The sequence below is a fragment of the Hyla sarda genome, chromosome 5, assembly GCF_029499605.1.
Source record: "Hyla sarda isolate aHylSar1 chromosome 5, aHylSar1.hap1, whole genome shotgun sequence".
Lineage (NCBI taxonomy): Eukaryota > Metazoa > Chordata > Amphibia > Anura > Hylidae > Hyla > Hyla sarda.
This window is the reverse complement of record NC_079193.1, coordinates 347,675,395-347,699,093: the sequence shown is the minus strand read 5'-3', so window position 1 is coordinate 347,699,093 and position 23,699 is coordinate 347,675,395. Positions and strand designations below refer to the sequence as shown.

The 23,699-nt window shown below is 40.1% G+C and overlaps 1 protein-coding gene across 6 annotated transcripts in view; it reads left to right on the top strand.

Moving 5' to 3' along the window:
* Positions 1 to 23,699, top strand: part of CSMD3 (CUB and Sushi multiple domains 3) — a 1,342,864-nt gene that overhangs the window by 873,036 nt on the left and 446,129 nt on the right. For all 6 annotated transcript variants that reach the window (XM_056522623.1, XM_056522621.1, XM_056522626.1 and 3 more), the window contains one exon: positions 3,887 to 4,003. In XM_056522623.1, coding sequence (XP_056378598.1) covers positions 3,887 to 4,003 — 117 coding nt within the window. The remainder of the gene's footprint in view (positions 1 to 3,886; positions 4,004 to 23,699) is intronic.

Below are 23,699 nucleotides of genomic sequence, written 5' to 3'. Positions count from 1 at the left end.
ACTGCTAAAAGTCATTCATCAAGAAATCGAATAATGGCTTACTCCACGAAAACTGGAAATGGGAACCAGGGTGACCAACAATGGGAAGAACATCTTGTCTGCGCTGAGAAAAGGAAGCCTGCAACAGGCGCCCTGCATGGCACAAGTGTTCAATCTGGTTGTCAAGCAGTTCCTGAAGTGTTCCCCCCATCTGCAAGACATCCTAACAATGGGGAGGAAACTTTGCATGCACTTCAGCCACTCGTACACCGCAAAGGACACCCTTCTTGAGCTGCAGCGTTAGAACGGTATCCCCCAACATAGTCTCATTTGCAATGTTTCCACACATTAGAATTCCATCCTCCATATGTTGGACCGACTATACGAACAGGTGGGAGGGAACAACATATGGTCCATTGTAACCGGTGGGGGTAAAAACTTCCCCTGTAAGGCCCTACTCTCACATTATTAATTCCCTTCTTGGCAAGTGTTACTTGCTCTAAAAAGGGCAGCCCCACACAGGAACCTCTTCCTATTTCCACCTACAAACACTGCCATTTCACAGGGTTTTTAGGTGGAAATAGAAAAAGTTTCCTGTGTGGGGCCGCCATTTCTAGGACAAATAACACTTGCCAAGAAAGGAATTAATAATTCGAGTATAGGGCCTTACAGGGGAAGTTTTTACCCCCACAGGTTACAATGAACCATGCTTTGTTCCCTTTCACCTTTTAGAGGTCTTTGCATCACATCGATACTTGGTGGTGTAGGTGGCACATGGTGTTTTTTGCACACCTTTCCTTTTGTTTGATTAAAAAAAAAAATCGAGTACATTTTTTTTAAGTCAAACAATATTTTATCCTAAGAATATTATTGAAAGTTAAGTTGTACGTAATGCATATCCTCCTTACTTGGGCACACTAACACTTTTACAAAAGAGACTGTTTTCTTCTGCCTACCTTTCTCAACTAACTCAAGACCAACCAAAAAAGCGAAAATTTAACAACTTTTATTAAATCCAGTTAAAACCTATAGTTACTATAAAATGGATACAGAGTCATCGGTCTATAATACAAAAAGTATTGTCGATCCCCTATTTAACACCCTTATCAAACCCGACGCGTTTCATCAGGGGTTATAATTTAGACCCTGGACACACAGTGGAGGAGTGTATATTATAACTTATTCCATTCAATGTACAACAGACAGGAAGAAAACATAAAACACAAAGCAAGCAGGGTTAATAGATGTACGATATAGTCTCTGTGGGATTCTTCTTTATGGATAATCTCCAATAGTGTCTTGATAACCAATAGACTCAAGGTCCTTGATATGACCTCCAGGTCTAGTGCCACCTCCTGAAAAGCAAAAAGCAAACAGGCAGAAAAACGACAGAATATTATTGAAAGTTAAGTTGTACGTAATGCATATCCTCCTTACTTGGTCACACTAACACTTTTACAAAAGAGACTGTATTCTTCTGCCTACCTTCCTCAACTACTGTTCCGATCCTGCCATCCGCCTGCTGCCACAAGTTCTCCTCTTTTTACCCACCTTTGTCACCAGGCACTGATATTGCTACCAACCACCTCACTATTTAACTGGCTCACTTTCAGGACTCCTGATGCTGCTGATGCCACCTCCAGGCTGTCTCATACTGCCACCATATGTTCTCCTCATGCAATGCCAGCTCCAGGCGGTCTCATTTTGACACCATTGTTCTCCTCATGCTGCTGCCACCTCCAGGCTGTCTCATTCTGCATTGATAGGGTCTCCTCTTGCTCCCTCCACCTCCAGGCTGTGTCATTCAGCCACTATATGGTCTCCTCATGCTGCCGCCAACTCCAGGCTGTGTCATTTAGTCACTATATGGTCTCCTCATGCTGCCGCCAAATCCAGGCTGTCATTCCGCTACTATATGGTCTGCTTTTGCTGCTGCCAACTCCAGGCTGGGTCATTCAGCCACTATATGGTCTCCTCATGCTGCCACCAACTACAGGCTATGTCATTCAATCACTACATGGTCTCCTCATGCTTCCGCCACCACCATGCTGTGTCACTGTACCGCATGTGGTCTCCTCATGTTGCTGGCACATTAAATAAAATGTTTTATGTTCACCTATTTGAAATCTTCAATTTAAATGTAAAAAAATATCTTTAATCTTTTCATTTTGAGGCCCTATGGTCTTGTAAGGCTGTTACCACATCCAGGCTTGGTCATTCAGCCACTATATGATCTCCTCATGCTGCCGCCATCTCCACGCTGTGTCATTCAGCCACTATATGGTCTCGTCATGGTGCCGCCACCTCCACGCTGTGTCATTCAGCAACTATATGGTCTCCTCATGCTCCCGCCACCTCCACGCTGTGTCATTAAGGCACTATATGGTGTCCTCATACTGATGCTACCTCCAGGCTCTGTCATTGTGATGCTCTGCAACAGTGATTCTAATAGTGACGCCTGTAATCTGCATGTCATATTGAATAACAGTATTATTTCACCAACCGAGCACACACCCTATGCGTGTTACAGTACGGCAAAGTGTTCTACACCCCTATTGAGGCTCTCTGTGGGCCATAAATAGCCATTTCTAATACAGATTTGTTGCAAATGAATTGTGACCAAACCAAATTTTTTCGGAAAATTTGGCCAATTGGCCAAATCGAATTTTCAATTCTCTAACCATTATGTATGTATATAACCTCCTTGTGCATTGATATATCCAGTTTTTTGAGTATGACACATATGATAGAGGTACAATATAATTCTTTTTAATTCTGTAAAAAACACATTTGTTTCAACATTATATACTATTTGTAGTTGCCCACACCCCTTCTTCTGTGGACATAGGGGGAGATTTAGGAAAAGTTTCTGAATCCATAGCAATCAATTAGATCACTTCTTTCACTTTTCAGAGGCCTTTTCCAAAATGAAAGAAGCGATCTTTCCTCTGGACAGGTTTTTATAAATCTCTTCCATAGTCCTGGCGCCTTTTACTTGCATTCATGCTACCCTTTTTACTTGTTTTTATAAGATTTTTTTTTTTTCAAAGTAAATGTTTTATTGATTTTCAGAATTGTAGCACAAAATATAAAGTATAAAACACATTGCAGGTAGTTTTTATAAGATTTTATTAATAAAATATTTTCATATTTTTGCACTTTATTGTCACTGGAACCTTTGTTTTGGAGTTACATGTTTGTATGGCTCGGTTTGCGACATTCTAGCCATTTCTTTTGGAGTAATAAGCTTGATCTATCGAGTATGTTTTATCTAGGCAGGGGTGGGGTCAGCAGCTACTGGATAATCTAAGTGTGGTTAATTCCTTGGCAGAAGAAGAGAGGAGGAACAGAATATCATCTAACAAAGCTAATCCCTTTCTATTTCGGGCATAGGCAAATAACTGTGTTTGTTGCAAATAACTATGTTGTGTATTGTTGCACATTTCACAAAAATTATGTTGACAAGACTCTGATGTGTTTTCTTCATTGCTTGTGGCGACAGTCACCCAGGGCTAATAGTAACACTCCAAACAGAGAATGACTTCTGCTCCGGTTGGTTTTCTGTGGTCTTCTAACTCACTGAAGTGACAGCAGCAGTTATACGATGTTCCTAGACTTAACATTGTATCCATGTTTGTACAGGTTACCTTGATATAAGTCATTTTGACACATAAAATAGCTCCAACAGAGAGTAATTTGGTTATCATGAAATCCTTGAATGAAAAGTTATGTCATACAGAGACAACTTGCATGAAATATACTCAATGGGCTGTTGTAGTGAAGTGAATTTTTCAGATTCTCTCAGCAAGACACAAAATAATCAAATTGATTATTTTTTTCTTGTTTTTTTAACTTAATTTAGTTTCATTTAATTTTTGCAATAATTTGTGTGAAATTTATTTTATAGCACCATGTGGAAGCCGATCTACGGGATCAGACGGAACTGTGTTATCACCAAACTATCCCAAGAACTATAGTGTGGGCCATAACTGTGTATTTTCTGTGGCTGTTCCTAAGGAGTTTGGTGAGTAAATCCCATCCATCACTTAAGGGGATCAAATGCCTATAAGATAAAATTATTAGATTGCAATAAATAAAATGTATCATAGTCTTTAAAAAAGGCAATTTCACCAGTAATGTAACAATACATGATGAACAAAGAATATTTGTATTAATGCAGTATCGGGGGTTAAAATATATTAAAGGGGTTCTCCGCCCCTAAACATCTTATTCCCTAACAAAAGGATAGGGGATAAGCTGTCAGATCACGAGGGCACCCCAGTCATCCGGTGCATGGATCATACTCTGTGCCGGATGATGGGCGACCACAGCCATCACGCTCCCTCCATTCACGGTTATGGGAGGAGGCCTAATGGCTATGTATTAGCTGTCACGCCCTCTACCATAATCATGAATTGAAGGGGCATGGCATGACATAACAAACATGGAATCTCCAAGCTTCTGCGTTCAGAATGCTGCAGTGTCGGTCCTGAGATTGTGGAGGGTCCCAGCGGCCGTGCCCCCCTCAATCATACATCTAGACATCTGGATAGGGGATAAGATGTCTAGGGACGGAATACCCCTTTCAACCTTTGACATTTTGTCATGGTCTATAGAAGAATCCAGAAAGGTAAGATCTAAAAGTATTTGTTTCCTTTGGTGATCCTTTTTATATGTTCAGAGGTTCAATTTTAATGGGTAAACAGTAAAAATCCCAATAAAGACAGTCACAAGGCTGATATATATATTAGAAAGGACCGCAGCACACAATGTTCCATCCAAATAAAGTTTGTTTATTGCATCCTCAGCATGACAAAGTGCAACGTTTCTGCTTTCTTTCACCGCCTTTATCAGGCATAACAAGTGGACACACATTGGTAGTTTAAATAATCCCACCTACATAGTACAATTCATTCATAGCAAACAATCAATTACGTGTAAACACATAGCTTAAAGTGCATTTCAGAGCTGAAGGTATTCAGTGTATATCATTTTTCACCTAAAATGCCTCAATATATGTGCATGGAGTGTCCGCCCCTAAATAAGCAATTTTACTGTAATGTTTTTAACTGCATCGGTAGGTTTTATACTCATATATTGATGCACGGCGTGCACCTAAAGATTCAAATACGTGGGTTTGATTCAAATACGTGGGTTGGTTGTGCTGTTCTTGAGACTGTAATATATATATATATATATATATATATATATATATATATATATATATGAAGGCGAGCGCAGCACACATGAGTTTCCAAATAAACTTGGTTTATTCCATGAACATAAGGTGCAAGTGTGACGTTTCGGTGTTCTCACAACACCATTCTCAAGCCTTGAGAATGGTGTTGTCAGAACACCAAAACATTCCACTTGCACCATATGTTCATGGAATAAACCGCGTTTATTTGGATACTCCTGTATGTTGTGGTCGCCTTCTTTTTTCTGGATATGCTGTTGGACCCTGTGACCGGGGTCCCATAGACCTGCCTATATATTATATTGTGGGAGTTTACATCAGTATATATTGTGGGAGTTTACATCATATGCTTCTTTTACTTCATGTTGCAGTTGTTCTATAAACCAGATGATGACTATGTAAAACAGACCTTCTGGTGCCCTCAAACCTCCAATAGCTGTTGGCCAAATGAGCTCCCCTTGACCTCATCTGTACATTTGGCTGATATTACATGTTTTTCTTTTAGTGCGGTGAAAGGAGTAAATGACTTATATCCTGGGAGAATAAAAATTCAACAATCCTGATCCTTCTCTACCAAACATCATCTGTTGGAGTGGAATGAGAAGGCATCTATTCACATTAGATGTTAGGATGGTCCCATCCATTTAGCCGTATTATATGCAAAGTAAATGGGGGACTTCAGACTCCTCAGTTGTCTCCCATAGTGGAAGCTAATATAGGGGATAATAATAGGACATACTGATATTTAAAATATATGTTGGACTAAATTCACATGGTGTGTGATGAGTGGGAGTCTGTGATTATGTTCGGTGGTCTGCCTAACTATGCAGTACATTAAGACTTCTGTGCTCTTCAATACAGTTATGACTGTGGTATTCTGATGTGAATCAAGTCTTATCAGTATCGTATGTGTATGTGCTATAATAGGGCATAGGGACATGTGTTAGGGGCATTTTATGGACACCTCTTTTTATTTTAGCCCTTGGATTCTCAATGGTTTTTACTGTTCACCGATTATCAATCAACACCATGCATAGTTTTCTGAATTGATGGCACAGGTGTATACATTTAGGATTAGTTCACACCAATAATTCAGAAAATAATTCATTTGTGGTTCAAAATTGTTTTTAAAAACAACTAGCTGAGTACCCGGCACTGCCTTTTTTTTCTACCTAATCCTTGGGGGGAGGAAAAGCAACAAAGGAGGAAGCTTTTGTCCTCATATCCCGTCCTCAAATCCTGACCCCAGATTCCCTCCTCATATCCCAACCCCAAATCCCCTCCTCATATCCCGTCTAATATCCCTACCTCATATCTTGACCTCATATTCTGTCCCCATATCTGACCTTATATCCAGACCTCATATCCCTTCCCCATATCTCATCCCCATATCCCAACTTCATATCCTGACCTCATATTCCATCTCTATATCCCGTCCACCTATGCAGACCTCATATCCATCCTCATATCCGTCCCCATATCCCAACCTCATATCCCGTCCCCATATCCTGTCCCCATACCCAGACATCATATCCCTTCCCCATATCCCGTCCCAATATCCCGACCTCAAATCCCGACCTAATATCCCGACCTCCTATACCGACCTCATTTTTAATCCTTTTAATCCTCATATCCTGTCCTCCGGTAGGGCTGAGTTGTGATGGAGATATTGTAAGATAAAAATAAAAGGGGTGTGGTTTAAAGGGTGGACGTGTATTTGCAAGATAGGGATGGAATGCTGGGAGGGTGTGTCTTGCCAGCTGGACTGATGCATTCACCAGGAGATGCAGAGCTTGTGGAGTAAGGTACCAGAAGTTCCCTATACTTGCATGGGACTTGAAACAAAAACCCCATCCTTCACATATGGGGGTAGGTTAGGGGTAAATGTAACTATAATATATTTTTATTTGACATATAAATAACATGTAACCAAGTATTATCGAAATATCTCCAGCCGTACAGAAGTTATGCTAGAACATACATTTCCCATAGATTTGCATTGGACTTTAAACAAAAACCCCGACGCTCGCAAATGAGTGTAGGTTAGGGTTAAATTAACTATCCTATATTTTTAGTAGACATATAAGTAACATGTGACTGAGTATTATCAAAATATCTCCAGCTGTTTGGAAGTTATGCATTCACATATATTTCCCAAAGACTTGTATGGGACTTTAAACAAAAACCCCCGACCCTCGCAAATGGGGGTTGGTAAGGGTTAAATTACCTATCCTATGTTTGTTGGTGACATATAAGTAACATGTGTGCCAAGTTTCATGGTAATATCTTTAGCCCTTTGGTAGTGATGCTGGAACATACACACATACATACACACATACACACACACACACACATTGAGTTTTATATATATATATATAGATTACAGGGATACTCCACTGCTAAGCGTTTGGAACAAACTGTTCCGAACGCTGAAGCCGGTGCTGGGAGCTTGTGATGTCATAGCCCCGACCCCTCGTGATGTCATGCCTCACCTCCTCAATGGGAGCGGGGCTTGTCATCATGAGGGGGCTGGGCTATGAAATCACGAGCTCCTGTCGCCGGCTCCAGTGTTTGAAACAGTTTGTTCGAAACGCTGAGCAGCAGAGTAGCCCGTTAAGGGAGACATTTATCAATGTTTGCTTATGTATTCCTTTTTTAGTTATTTTTTTCTTCATTTTTTCCTTACAATTTTTTTGCTTATGTGCGACTTATTTATCAACTGGTTTCACCCTGTTGATAAATTTCTTTTACGTAAGCAATTTTTTATTTTTTATTTTTGCTTTGGTAGTGGCTTTTTCTGCTCCAAGTCTGAGCTGGAATAAATTTAGTAGGTTTTTTCATGCGAAGCGACTTTTTTGCAACTTTCACACTTGATAAATCTCTGACCACTGCAAGTCAAAAATCATTTTTGCTTTGGTAAGCAAGTTTCGTTTTTTTTGCTTAGGGCACTGCACAATCAAAAGGTCGCACAAAATAATAGGGTAGTGGCACATGCTTTGATAAAAGTCCCCCTTGGTCTTTTTATACAGTTATATCAGTTTCCTTCAACTTCTGTAGGAAACAAATTCTAAATTTCTAGAAAAAGATAAAAGAAAATTCCATCTTTTGCTCCAAGAGACCATATTGTCATTTTCTATTATTTCTATGAACATCTAATTTTGCTCAACCAAGAAATGTTGCATGCATTATTTTTCTATGTAGTTGGGGATGAGACCATTGATTTAAATGGAGACCAGGAAGATAAAAAAAAAAAAAAAATCAGTCAGTCAGTCTTTTCTACCAGGTCAGTGGAGGGAAATGATTCTCCATAATGTAATTCAACAGAAGCAAAAGTAACAAGGATGTCTCTGGTGACCAGTCAGGACCGCTCTTTACTATGTTATCACTAGCGTTCCTGTTCCCTATACCTTTCCTGTGTTCTTGATCTCCTAACCTGACCTTCTGTCTGTTGACTTGGACTTGACCCTGACATCCTGGTTTGACCCTGGCTTGCTCTAGCTCTGGTCCTGTTTTAAAAATTTGCTCCCCTCACAGTTTTCCCTCTCTGGCTTGTTCCTGGTTTGCCCTTTTGTCTTCTGTTATGGATTTTATCTTGCCTGTTTGTTGCTGATTTGGCCTCTCTGACCTTCTCTAAAGCCCCTTTCCCCTTAGTTTTTTAAGAGACGATCCGCAACTTGGTGGCCACTAGTGATGAGCGGCATTGCCCATATTTGAATTTGCGATATTTTGCGAATATATAGACGAATATTCATCCTATATTCACGAATTTTGCACATTCGTTATATTCGCATATGTGAATATTCACATAATCGCATATTCAAGGAAGAAAACAGTGAGGGGGTGGGCAACTTTACTATTGGTTGCTAGGGGTGTTGTTGATAACCTCTGACAAGTGTATTTGCATCAATCTAATTGGCCCACAAGTGAAAAGAAGGAATATGCACATATGCAACTATACACACATGCAAATATTCACATATGCGAATATGCGAATATTCACATATGCAAATATGCGCAAATGCGGGAGAAAAGTGAATATTTGCAATTTCGAATATATAGAGAATATATTCACAATATTCAAGAATTTGAGAATTTGCGATATTCACAATAAAAATTCTAAATGTGAATATTCGCGCCCAACACCATTTAGGGTGGATCATCTAAATAGGTAGAAACAGTGGTTGGGCAACTTCAGGTCTGTACTTTTTCCTGCCAGAGGTGACAGTTTGGCCCCTGGAATATAAACATACCAAACCAAGGGCACTAACCAAAGTTATTTTGGGTAGATGGGTTCATGTTGCAAAATTAAAATAGAAAAAAGTATGCAAGTGATAATACCCTTACAGTAAAATATATGATATAGGCAATACTTTACTGCATAAACATTACATAAACACATGTCTTGCCTTGGATTACTTTTCTTACTGTAATAATACTATCAAGGAGGGTCATGTTGTGTTGACACGATGAGCAATGCCAATGTTATATTGTTTATGTATATTGGTATAATAATGTTTTACATTGTTCCTAGTGTTAATACATCAAGGCATTTATCATAAAAATGTTTCTTCAACACATGTCAAGATATGCCATCCGTTGAGAGCCATTAGTAAGCTTAAAGTATGTCAGAGAGCTTACTGTGCCCAATTGTCTTGTTGTTTCGACTTGATTGATATATTAGCTCAAGAAATGTGTTCTATTATAGATGATTATTATGTGTAAACAATGCTTCAACTTGTGCCATTAACCATATATCTTATTCTTCAAGTGCTATTGTTTTCTACTGTAGTTTAATCAAAGGGAATCACAAGTGTGTATATACTGTAAAAAATTATATTAGACATTAGCTTTGTATTTTTTATTTATTTTTTGCATAATATTTTTTTTAAGTATAAAATATATATCTCAAATTTTTTGTGCACCAAAAGCCCCATTAAATATGTGTAAAGACAAAATAGGGTTTTTTTCTGAACTCCAAATATTCCACTCTCCATTAAGGTTTCCCCTGTGATTTCACCTGAGCCTTCCATAAGGTCAGATGGACCCAGGTTACACCTGCAAAATGCAAAGATGAAATGATGACATAGTTGAAAAGGTCACAAACTAAACAGGGTCAGGGGGATATGAAATAGCTGTGTATGGCCAGTCACAGGAGAGCACATCAGCACAAAATCATCAGGTAGAGGGATTAACAGAAACAGACCCAAGGTGAGAAGCCAAAAGGGTACATATGGGCAAAACTAGCAGACGGTTAACAGGAATGCTATCTGGACAGTCAGAAACCAGAAGATCAATACAATTCATTAAAACCCAGAAAACAAATCCAGGAGATTACAGAAAACACAGATATACTAGGCAAGTGCAACTGATTGTATGCTAAGCCTGATTTGGTTAGCCAACCAGCCTTACCCACAGAATGGCTGGCGGTCAGGCCAACACACGGATTCTAGAACTTAGCATTGCCCCACTGAATAGAGCAGTAAGAAGCAGGGAAGAAAAGCACCAAAGGAGACTAGACAGGGAAGTACTTTTAAAATAAGAAGTAAAGGACATTGGGGGGCTGTGCGCCCCCCCCCCCCAAATGAAATGCCACCCCACATCATTACTGACCCACTGCCAAACCGGTCATGCTGGAGGATGTTGCAGTCAGCAGAATGTTCTCCAGAGCATCTCCAGACTCTGTTACATCTGTCACATGTGCTCATTGTGAACCTGCTTTCATCTGTGAAGAGCACAGGGCGCCAGTGGCGAATTTGCCAATCTTGGTGTTCTCTGGCAAATGGCAAACGTCCTGCACGATGTTGGGCTGTAAGCACAACCCCCACCTGTGGATGTTGGGCCCTCATACCACCCTCATGGAGTCTGTTTCTGACCATTTGAGTGGACACATGCACATTTGTGGCCTGCTGGAGATCATTTTGCAGGGCTCTGGCAGTGTTTCTCCTGGTCCTCCTTGCACAATGGTGGAGGTAGTGGTCCTGCTGCTGGGTTGTTGCCCTCCAATGGCCTACTCCACATCCCCTGGTAGCACCTTCATACTCTGGACACTATGCCGACAGACACAGCAAACCTTCTTGCCACAGCTCGGATTGATGTGCCATCCTGGATGAGCTGCACTACCTGAGCAGCTTGTGTGGGTTGTAGACTCCGTCTCATGCTACCACTAGAGTGAAAGCACCGACAGCATTCAAAAGTGACCAAAACATCAGCCAGGAAGCATAGTAACTGAGAAGTGGTCTGTGGTCACCAACTGCAGAACCACTCCTTTATTGGGTGGGTCTTGCTAATTGCCTATTATTTCCACCTGTTGTCTGTTCCATTTGCACAACGGCATGTGGAATTGATTGTCAATCAGTGTTGCTTCCTGAGTGGACTTTGTTATTTCACAGAGGTTGAGTTGGAGTGACATTGTGTTGTTTAAAGGGGTACTCCAGTGGAAACCTTTTTTTTTTAGTCAATAGTAGAGAGAACAAACTCGGCTTCCTTAATTGTTAGCACCTGACATCCAATGCCTCTGCTGGCTCAACCACGTCTGATGGTGCTCACTGGTAATAGCAAAGTCCAATGCAAACAATCCGTAGAAAAGAGAAAAGAAAACCAGGGCATCTCACCAAATACGTAAACTTCAAGCTTCTTTATTGATCCATGAAGGGTATAAACAGTGCAAGACACGGGTGGACAAAAAACAGGGGGACGTCCCCCTGTCTTTTGTTCACCCGTGTCTTGCACTGTTTATACCCTTCATGGATCAATAAAGAAGCTTGAAGTTTACGTATTTGGTGAGTTGCCCTGGTTTTCTTTTCTCTTTTCTACGGATTCTTTTTTTTTAATCAATCCATCGGCCGTGCCTCCCTCGATCATACATCTAGATATCTGGATAGGGGATAAGATGTCTAGGGACGGAGTACCCCTCTGAACCTTGAAAGGGGTACTCCGGTGGAAAACTTTTTCTTTTTTAATAAATTGGTGCCAGAAAGTTAAACAGATTTGTAAATTACTTATACTAAAAAAATCTTAATCCTTCCAGTACTTATTAGCTGCTGAATACTACAGAAGAAATTCTTTTATTTTTGGAACACACTGCTCTCTGTTGACATCATGACCACAGTGCTCTCTGCTGACATCTCTGTCCATTTTAGTAAATGTCCAGAGCAGCATATGTTTGCTATGGGGATTTTCTCCTACTCTGGACAGTTCTTAAAATGGACAGAGATGTCAGCAGAAAGCACTGTGCTCGTGATTCAGCAGAGAGCACTGTGTTCCAAAATGAAAAGAATTTCCTCTATAGTATTCAGCAGCTAATAAGTATTTCATAATATAAGTAATTTACAAATCTGATTAACTTTCTGGCACCAGTTGATTTAAAATAAATAAATAAATAAATAAAAGTTTTCCACCGGAGTACCCCTTTAAGTGTTTGCTTTATTTTTTTGAGCATGTGTATATGGAACCTTTGCATTGTGCTAAGCTGGTTGTAGAATCTATCTGGAAAACTTTGTTTTTAGCATGCAAAATAATTTATTAGACTGAATATTACCCCAACATGCCTTTAGTTGGTCATCATAAACTTAAATAAACATTGACTTCTCTTATGAATAAAATCGTAAAATTTAGCACCTAGATAAGTCAGATGTGGACTACGGGGCAAGAAGGTGGTTGAGGAAGATTATAAATTTGAGAATGTGATTTCTATTATGGGCTTTTAAGGAGGCTTACATTTTGGTTTTAGTCTAAAACTATAATTGCTAAATAAATAAATGAACAAATAAATAAAAGTAATCAGACAAATATTTACCTTAAGTGTACAAACTTGTATACATAAAACATTGCTGAACAGTTCAGAATTGCTTATATCAATGGATTTGCCTCTGAATTAAAATATTTGTGTTGTAATATTATCAAAGCAGCACTTTAGGTGTGGGTGTGATTTTTTTTAAAGACAATCTGACAGGCTGTTCACCTCACTAAATCCAATATATTAAGTTGCAGTATACACTTTTGAAAAAAGTCCTCACTCACTGTAATCCGTGCAATATTTCTAGAGTTCTATTTGTTCATTCATTACTACCTATTGTGCAGCTCTGTTCAACAGAGGCTGGGAGCCAGCTCACCAAGCTCCCCTCTATCATAAATATTCTTTGTCCTGCCTGCCCCCCCTGCTAAATATGTCAATGTCTGCCAGCGGTGAGCAAGTCAGTTCTGCCTATGCTCTGCTCAGACAGCAGAGCGTTCACACCCTGGCAGACATTAGCATATTTAGCAAGGTTGTGGGCCAAATAAGGAATATTGATGAGGCAGGGGAGCTAGACGAGCCAGCTCCCTGCCTCTATTTTGCAGAGCTGCGCAATAGGAAGAAATTAATGAACAGGCAGAACTCTACAAATATTGCACGGATATATTGGGTTAATGTATTGGGTTAAGTGCGGGTGAACAGCCTGTCAGATTCAGTATTGTAGTTCATCACACAGATAGAGAATAGATAGATTTCAAAGGGACTACAAGTAAAACAGGCATGTCAAGAGAGCTGACAGGTCCTCTTTTACATACTTTATAGAATACAAAAAAAATTTCATGTAATTTTAAAAAACATTGAGTCTTATTCTGCAATTTAAAAAAATAATAATAATTAAATGTTGATGAAAAGAAAATATGCCATTAATTGGGATAACAGGGATTTCCAGCAGTCGCTGATGCTAATGATGATAGAGTTATTATGGCTGTTGTTTTGTTTGCGGCGGCTATGTCACAGGTGGCGACAACAGGAGCAGAACTTGGTGATGTTATAGACATTTTTGTGTTACACTGGAGAGCACACAACAATGACTCCAAGTAATGTTTTCTATGCAAATGTTGGAAACAGTGGCACAAATGGCATCTGAAGTGCCGGTGGCCAGATTGCAAAATACTATTCATATGTCAAACAGCTACATATTGGTATAAGGGGAAATAGACAAAATGTATTCATAGCAGGAAAGTATTTGGAATAAAAATGATAATGATAAGCCCTTTCAGATATTTAACTGTACAACATGGGATGCAAATATGGTTTTCACCTTCTTTACAATGGGTAATGCAATTGGTTTCAACATTCATAGAGTGAAAGCAGTTACTAAGCCAATATACAATGCTCAGTATGGTGCACAGGCTGAGATTACTTCTTGTTAAAGCTAGGAATGGAAACTATAGGTTAGTATAGATAACAGCTGAGCTAAAAATGTATCAATAGATGGGATAAAATTTAGGCCCAGCCGAAATCCCACCTACTTTGCGTGAATACAACGTTTTCAATAACTTTCTACAATGTACTTATGAGAAATAGCTTGGCAAAAGTAAAGAATACTAGGGGAAGAAGGATGTCATAATATGAATTCCTTCAACTTAAAGGGGTACTCCGCTGCTCAGTGTTTGGAACAAACTGTTCCGAACGCTGGAGTCGGGAACTCGATACGTCATAGCACTGCCTGGCCCAGCTGTCATGCCCTCTTCCATAGACTTGCATTGAAGGAGTGGAGCTATGACATCACGAGCTCCCGGAGCCTGCTCCAGCATTCGGAACAGTTTGTTCCAAATGCTGAGCAGCGGAATACCCCTTTAAAGCAGTTATCTAAGACTTTTAAATTAGTGACTTATTCTTACAGACCACATTTCAGCACAATAAAGGGCTTTTTTGCTGTCCCATTTATGTAAATAGGGGATAAGATGTCTAGGGGCAGAGTACCCATTTAAGAAAAAAAACAGCTTGTAGGTGTTCCTGCTTATCCAGCTGACTAAGATACTCCAAAAGACATTCTATAAACATTTCATAGAAGCAGGCCCCACCTCTGGATCCTGTACCTCTGGAACTCCATTAATCCTGTCCCTTCTCATTAGGCAGCCACTGGCCACCTAATACAAAGGTGAATCGATGTAGAGTTGGACAGGATTACAGAAACAGTCAAGAACTCTGTGTTCTGCTGCTAAAGGGGTCTTACCATCTCAACACTTGTGCTGTAAATGTCTCATGTATGTGGGTCTGTGCTCTGAGACCTGCTCCTATTCCAAGATTGGGAACCCTAAAGACTGCTCTGACTTGCTTCTGGCATCTGGAGGGCGTCAGAAACCTAAAAACAGCTGAGCTGGTTGTTTTATGCATTTTGTTTTACTCCTTTAGGGTACGTTCACACATACAGGATCCTGCGCAGATTTGATGCGCAGGATTTGTAACTGCCGATTAGAAGCTTTGCTCACTCATTTAGTTTATATTGAAATCTGCCGCAAAAAATCCTGCGCATCAAATCCTCCATACGTGTGAAGGTACCCTTAGACTTTATTGAACGTTATGTAAACAATGTAGTATCGTAGTATCACAAGCTATACTGTTTATTGATCTCCAAAGTTACATACAACAGCCTAACTCAAGGTCAAATAGTGTTTATGCAACCCTTATGTATATAAAATCCTTCAAGTGCGTAGGAGAGAGCCAAGGGTCCCAAAGGTAGGACCGGCATCTATCAGACATTTATGGCATATTCTGTGGATTTGCCATAAATATTGAGATGATAATATTACTTGTTAAGAAGTGAATGGTAGTTTTAGTAACCCCCAGTCTGGTTGAATAGTTTTTATTGAAAACTTTAAAATACAGTAAACACAAAAGAAATATATAAAACAAGTGAAACAACAACTTTATATAAATACATGAAACAACTGAACTTTAACAAGCAGCCGGCGCTGCGGCCACACTGACTGACTGACTGACGGAGGAGTGACGTCCCTGACGCCGTGCAGAGGAGCTGGCAGAGGACATCACTTGTCTTCGACTTAACTGTCGCACAGCCTGCCGGAGCACGCCCAGGTAATGGAAAATATAAAAAGCGGGGGGGGGGGGGGGGGGGGGGAACGAGCAGGAGGGAAATGATGAGCAGAGGGGGGATAACAAGCAGGAGGGAAATGATGAGCAGAGGGGAGATGATGAGCAAGGGGGATAATGAGCAGGGGGAAATTAGGAGCAGAAAGGGATAATGAGCAGAGGGGGATAACGAGCATGGGGCAAATGATGAGCAGAGAGGGGATAACGAGCAGGGGAAATGATGAGCTGAGGGGGGATAACGAGCAGGGGGAAGGATGAAGCAGGGGGAATAGGTAATGGAGTATAAAAAGCGGGGGGTCTAGCGAGCAGGGGGGAAATGATGAGCAGGGGGGGGATAACAAACAGGGGGAAAATGATGAGCAGAGGGGGATAACGAGCAGGGGGGAAATGATGAGCAGAGGGGGGATAATGAGCAGGGGGAATGATGAAGCAGGGTGAATCACAGGGGAAAGGGTACACAGAGTATCAGAGGGGGAGGTAAATGTGGCACAAGGGCTCATAAAAGGGGAGGAATGATGTGGCATTGGGGGGACTAAACTGAGGAGCAGGTGGAATCAAAGTTGAGGGGGGGGGGTGATGTGGCATATAGTGCAGAGCTTCAAAGTCATTCATTTTTTTCTCTCAAATTTCTCTGTGAAAATGAAGGTGCGTGTTATACGCCAGAATGTGTTATACACCGACGGTATTTCTTTTGTGTTTTCTGTATTTAAAAAATTTCAATAAAAACTATTTAACCAGAATGGGAGTTACTAAACCTGTGAAGCTTGCTGTGCCATCCTGTTTCTGAATGACCTTATTTAAAAGTTCTGGAAAAAAAATGGGTTACAGAGATTTTCAGGACAGGGATTCAAGGATCCCCATTCTTAAGATATGTTAGGACCCTCCTATTTCCGACATACATTGCATATCCTGTTGGTATGCAATATGTATCTAAGATGGGAATACCACTTAAATACCCTGTCTTTTGTCAACGTCAAGGTATTTACAGTACAGCAAATCTCTGTACCTGCTGTGCCAAAAACACAGAACTAATTCAATAAATATTTAATATATTGTAGTACTGCTTATAAAATATATAACAGTAGTAATTATAATTTATGAGTAATCTATTTTATTTATATATATATATATATATGTATATATATATATATATATATATACACAAGTATATCTTGCACCCCCTTGTCAATATATATATATATATATATATATATATATATATATATATTGACACGGGGTGCAAGATATACTTGTCGAATCGTGATGCCAGGCACTGTTAACTTACACGGTCCGAGGTGGTGATAGCTTCTCCTGGGTCAGGCGTGGGGCAAACACACAGATGCCAGGTTACAGATAACTGTCTTTTTACTGAGGCAGGAGCAGATGGGACAATACTCACAGTACAGAGCAGAGTGGAAGGGATACAGTGTAACTCATGGGAGCCCTGTGGCCTTGCTGGGACTTATGGTGCTTTCCACCCACTTGAATTGACTTGCTATTAGATATGACAGACTTGAGACTTGAAGATATCCCACTCTGACAAGGGTTCTGCTAAGGTCCAATGCAATGACACCACCAGGGTATGAGCTCACCAGCTCCTGTGTGGGAACACTTGGGTTGATCTGATAAGAGATTTTCTTCTGGCTTCCCTTGAAATCACCTCACAGTTCTTACAACTCCTTTCCACACTGCAGAGCTCTGCACACAGCAGAAACTGAAACTAGTCTGAACACCTCCTCCCCCCTACACTATATACAGGGCAATTTGGGGGTTCCCAGGGTCACTTGGGTACTCTGAATCATATCTCCTTGCAGACATCCAGTACATTCCTTAAAGGTACAGTACAACATAATATAAATTAACAGAACAAATATTACAATGAATATCACAGCATCACCTGAGCAGCAGGGCCTAGGGCAGGCATCTGAAGCAATGTTTACCTGACAGGACACACTCCAGTACTGAAACACCATATATATATATATATATATATATATATATATATATATATATTCATATTTGTTTCATCTTTATTTAGTGCGATCAAAAATTTCCATAGTGAGATCTATTCCATTTCTGTTAACACAACCGGCCGCTGAATAAAACACCATCACAGCTAATGAGACAATACGAATAAATAATTTCTCCAAACTAAAAATAAGTAGTTTTCATTTCTATGGCTCAATTTCAAAAGAGAGCAAAGAAACCATGACTGCAGCGTAGCCATTTTCAATGTTTCATTATTCTGTCACGCAGAATCACAGCTGCAATATTTCATACTGTGACAGATTTCGGCTGCAAGATAAATGATTTGTAAAAGCACACAGCACGCCACGGGCTCAGTGTTTTGTAAACATGCGATCCTCATCATGGCTGACACTCTCCCACGGACATTTCAAAAGGGTGTAATGATGTTTAATTGTTAAACGATTCATTCCGAGGTTGATGGAGATTATGATATAGATGTTTCAGTTGCTATGACATTTATTTCTATTTGTGTCACTTAGTTGATATGTGTTATTCGGCATGGGGTCCGCCGCTAAGATTATTTAATAGTCAATCAGAAATTGGATGCACTCAAAGGCAAAAGATGCTTTAATTATTATTATAAAAAGAATAGTAATTATTGTTATTAAAAAAGAGTTTTGTGCCCCCCTTTAGAACAGTGAAAAGTTCTACTAAAGTCCAAAAGTATTTTATAGAATGCAGTAAACAACATAGAGAACATGAAAAGCTTGACTTAAAAAATTACATGCACCGCTTTGAATATTTCAATGCAAATCTAACAAAAAGTGGCCCCCTGTATCAATTGTTTCAAGTAACTCTTGATGTGTCATACAAGCATGTCACAAGTCTTGATCAATGGGGGTCCAGGTGCTGAGACCCCTACAAATTGCTTACACGGAGAGAAGTGGCCTTTCCCTGCTTAAAGGGGTACTACGCCCCTAGAAATCTTATCCCCTATTCAAAGGATAGGGGATAAGATGTCTGATCGGGGTGGTGGGGGGTCCAGCCACTGGGACCCCCCACGATCTCCGGGTTGGCACACCGCGGCTTTCTGAACACGGAAGGAATAAAAACATTTAGCAAAACACTATAAGTGGATCATTGAAAAATGACAAAACATTCAGTGTACATTTTGAACCTGAGTAATCAATTCTATCATATCTAACTGTGAAATCAAAGTATGCTTAAGGGGGGGTCGTCAACTTTAACTCTCTTACATCTACCTATAAAGTAACATGGGGTTTATCTCTGTGCTTTAGGGAAAACAGAGGTTTCATATATATATATATATATATATATATATATATATATAAACATATATAGTGCCTTGCAAATGTATTCACCCCCCCCCCTGAAATAACAGAAAAAAGTCACACCCCTTAAAGTCAATACTATGTAGAACCAACTTTTGCGGCAATCACAGCTCCAAGTTGCTTTGTGTAAGTCTCTATGGGCTTGCCACATCTTACCACTGGGATTTCTGCCCATTCCTCCTTGCAAAACTGCTCCAGCTCCTTCAAGTTGGATGGTTTGCACTTGTCAACAGCGATCTTTAAGTCTGATCACAGATTTTCAATTGGATTGAGATCTGGGCTTTTACTAGGCCGTTCCAACACATTTACATGTTTCCCCTTAAACCACTCTAGTGTTGCCTTAGCAGTGTGTTTGGGGTCATTGTCCTACTGGAAGGTGAACTTGCCTCAAATCATGCACAGAGTGGTACAGGTTTTGCTCAAGAATATCCCTGTATTTAGCACCATCCATCTTTCCCTCAACTCTGACCAGTTTCCCAGTCCCGGATGGTGTTCTTTGGGTGATGTGATGTGTTGGGTTTGCGCCAGACATAGCGTTTTCTTTGATCGCTGAAAAGTTCAATTTTAGTCTCATCAGACCAGAGCACCGTCCTCCATACATTTTGGAGTCTCCCACATGCCTTTTCGCAAACTCAAAACATGCCTTTTTGTTTTTAGCTGAAGGTAAAGGCTTTTTCCTGGCCACTCTGCCATAAAGCCCAACTCTATAGAGTGTACGGCTTATTGTCGTCCTATGTACAGATACTCCAGTCTCTGCTGTGAAACTCTGGGGGTTACCTTAGGTCTCTGCCTCTCTGATTAATGCCCTCCTTGCCCGGTCCATGAGTTTTGGTGGGTGGCCATCTCTTGGCAGGTTTGCTGTTGTGCCATGTTCTTTCCATTTGGTTATGATAGATTTAATTGGGCTCCTGGGAATCATCAAAGATTTGGATATTTTTTGTAACCTAACCTTGACTTGTACTTCTCAACAACATTGTCCTTTGCTTGTTTGGAGAGTTACTTGGTCTTCATGGCAGTGTTTGGGTATTGATGCCTCTTGCTTAGTTGTTGCAGCCTCTGGGGCCTTTCAAAAATGGTGTGTGTATATGTAATGACAGATCATGTGACACTTAGATTGCACACAGGTGGACATCATTTCACTAATTATGTAACTTCTAAAAGGTAATTGATTGCACTAGAGCTTTTTATGTGCTTCCTAACAAAGGGGCGAATACACACGCACATGCCAATTTTCTGTTTTCTATTTCTAAACAATATTTTTATTTATATATTTTTCTCATTTCTCTTCACCAACTTAGACTATTGTGTTCTGATCCATCACATACAATTCAGATTAACTAAACATCGAACTTAAGGCTGTAATGTGCCAAAATATGAAAAAAGTCAAGGGGGGCAGGGATACTTTTGCAAGGCACTGTGTATATATATATATATATATATATATATATATATATATATATATATTCTTTTTAGGTCTCATACACACTTCTGCTTATGGATTTCTACAACCTCTGGCTGGTTTGGAGCCATCGAATCGATACCGCCATATTCCTCCATGTTCATTAGACTGTGTTCCATTTGTTGACACTCATAGAGTTACCCCCTTCATAGGGAGGCCCCATACTCTGCTATACTGAGCCTTGAAAACTCCTTGTGCTTCCATATAGCCTCCTCACCAGCGGCTCTAATGTTTACATGAGACCTAATAGAACAGAGAATCTACATTGTGCGGTAAAACCCTTCATAATGTTCTACTCACTGTGGAAACGACCTGATACTATGTAATCTAATCCCAGACTTCGCAATAAACCACAATAATCACTTGTCCCATATGGAGCCGTGTCTTCTCAATATTATATTCAATTATTAATTACAGCGGAAAAATACAATTTCTTTGCAAATTAAAAGTAGCAGAAACAATATAGTTACAGAATACGGGAAACAACATGACAATAAGTCAGCCATAATGTAATATAATATAAGTCTATTGAATTGTATAGATATTAACTTCATGGTCCAATGACAAAACATTAATGGCAGATGACTGGGCGTAATGTAATCTATAGGAGAAGTTTATTTAGGATATTTAATATACAATGTGTTATTAAAGGAGCTTAGAGAGTCAGGAGATTGAATTGAATTTGATGTTGTTCACATTTACATGAGAAAAGAGAGGTCTATTCCAGTGTCAGTTCCATTCCAAGGGAATATATATGAATGTTGCTGCTTACGTTGTTTACATGAATTAAAGGTTATTTACAGTGTGATCATCAAATTAAAGATATTGAATCTTTGTCAAAAGACCACCTCTTTAAGAAGACCATTAGTGATGCTAGCTATCTTATTTGAGAGACTGAACAATTGTGGTGTCATCTCAGAGAGGTTTCATTGTATATGCTACAAAGTATTTTCACTAAACTTGAATTGATGTTAAATAGGTGTTCCGGTGTTTATCTTTTTTTTTTTTTTTTTTTTTTATTATTATCCTGCCCAGACCACCTACATAGAAAAAAAAACGTGTACTTACTTCCCACTGCTCCTCTTGTACTTCCAGTATTGCTGCCCCATCCTCCTGTTTGGTCCTCTCCTGGATGCCAGTGATTAACTTGTCAGACCGCATCTTAGCTAGTGGCTGGCTGCATTGATGCCCCACTTCGGCCAGTGATTGGCTGAATGGCAGTGTGTCGTATTAAGTTCCAGTACTGGTCTTCTTCCTGGGCTAGGAAGGACACTGCTGTGGCCAATGATTAGCTGAGCTGTAGTCTGTTGAGTGGACTCCCAGCAACTAGGAAAAGGACGGCTCCAAAGGACAAGGCAGCAACACCGGTGGCATCAGAGGAGTGGCTTTTTTTTTTCCATACTGGCAGCCTGAGCATGGTTTTCGATAAAAATGTAATGCCAGAGTACTTTAATCTCAGTCTTAGGCTGAGTTCCCATATGGAATTGGGGATTTATCGAGACTGCGTCTCACACACTGGTCTAAATTAATTCCCTTGCCAGTGTAGTGGCATGTTACAGTGATCAGGGAGCCCATTTAGGTTATGGCTACACAGGAGTTAATGCTGTAGATTTTTTAATTCATTCAATTTCTGCAGAGTTATCTTGTGCACCAAATTGGGGAATTATTAGTTAGGAATTTACCTCTGCAAATACAGTATGAAGTGTAAAAAGAAAAGTCAACGGTGTAGATAAATAAAAGTGTGTTCTTCAGTGCCATGCATGAAAAAATGTGAACCTAGCAGAAAGTGGACTCTAGAAGTGGTATTCATTTTTGGCTTAAATTTAAAAGTGGTCTAAAATTTAAACTAGACAATGTTATAGTGGTACTCCGCCCCTAGACATCTTATCCCATATCCAAAGGATAAGATGTCTGATCGCAAGAAGTTCGGCCACTGGGACCTCCCGCGATCACCTCTGCATTCTGAACATTTGAGTTCAGAATGACGGTTTCAGGCGGTCTTGATCATGACGTCACTCCCCTCCATTAATTTATATGGGAGGGGGCGTGACGGTTGTCCTTTGGATAGGGGATAAGATGTCTAGGGGCTATATTTTCTAAGGGCTATATTTTCAAAAAGCTTCTGTTAAACACTCTTCTGTTAAATACTGTGTACAGTACTGGGCACCAGTGTACAGGAAAGATATAGTGGAGCAGGAGAGGGTTCAAAGACGGGCAACCAGGGTAATACGGGGAATGGGAGGACTACAGTACCCAGAAAGATTATCAGAATTAGGGTTATTTAGATTAGAAAAAAGAAGGCTTAGGGGAGACCTAATAACTATGTATAAATATATCAGGGGACCGTACAGAGATCTGTCCCATGATCTATTTATACCCAGGACTGTATCTATAACAAGGGGGCATCCTCTCCGTTTAGAGGAAAGAAGGTTTCTATACCAGCAAAGACGAGGGTTCTTTACTGTAAGAGCAGTGAGACTGTGGAATTCTCTCCCGGAGGAGGTGGTCATGGGGAACTCTGTAAAAGAATTTAAAAGGGGTCTGGGTGCATTTTTGGAGAATAATAACATTGCTTGTTATGTAAATTAGAATTATCGGGACAGAACGTTGATCCAGGGATTTATTCTGATGCCATATTTGGAGTCGGGAAGGAATTTTTTTACCTCTAGTATGAGGGTTTGTTGCCTTCCTCTGGATCACTCCCGGACGAAGGCTGTAACGTGCCGAAACGCTGCCCCGGACCCTGCTGACTGTTTGCTGCTATCCCTATTATTATATTGAATACCTTGATATAGGTTGGTATAAACTCTGTTCAGCACTTTATGCACTGTTGCACATTATTTTGTACTTATTCCCCCATGTGGAGGGTGGGGGGGGGGGGGATTATTATATCCC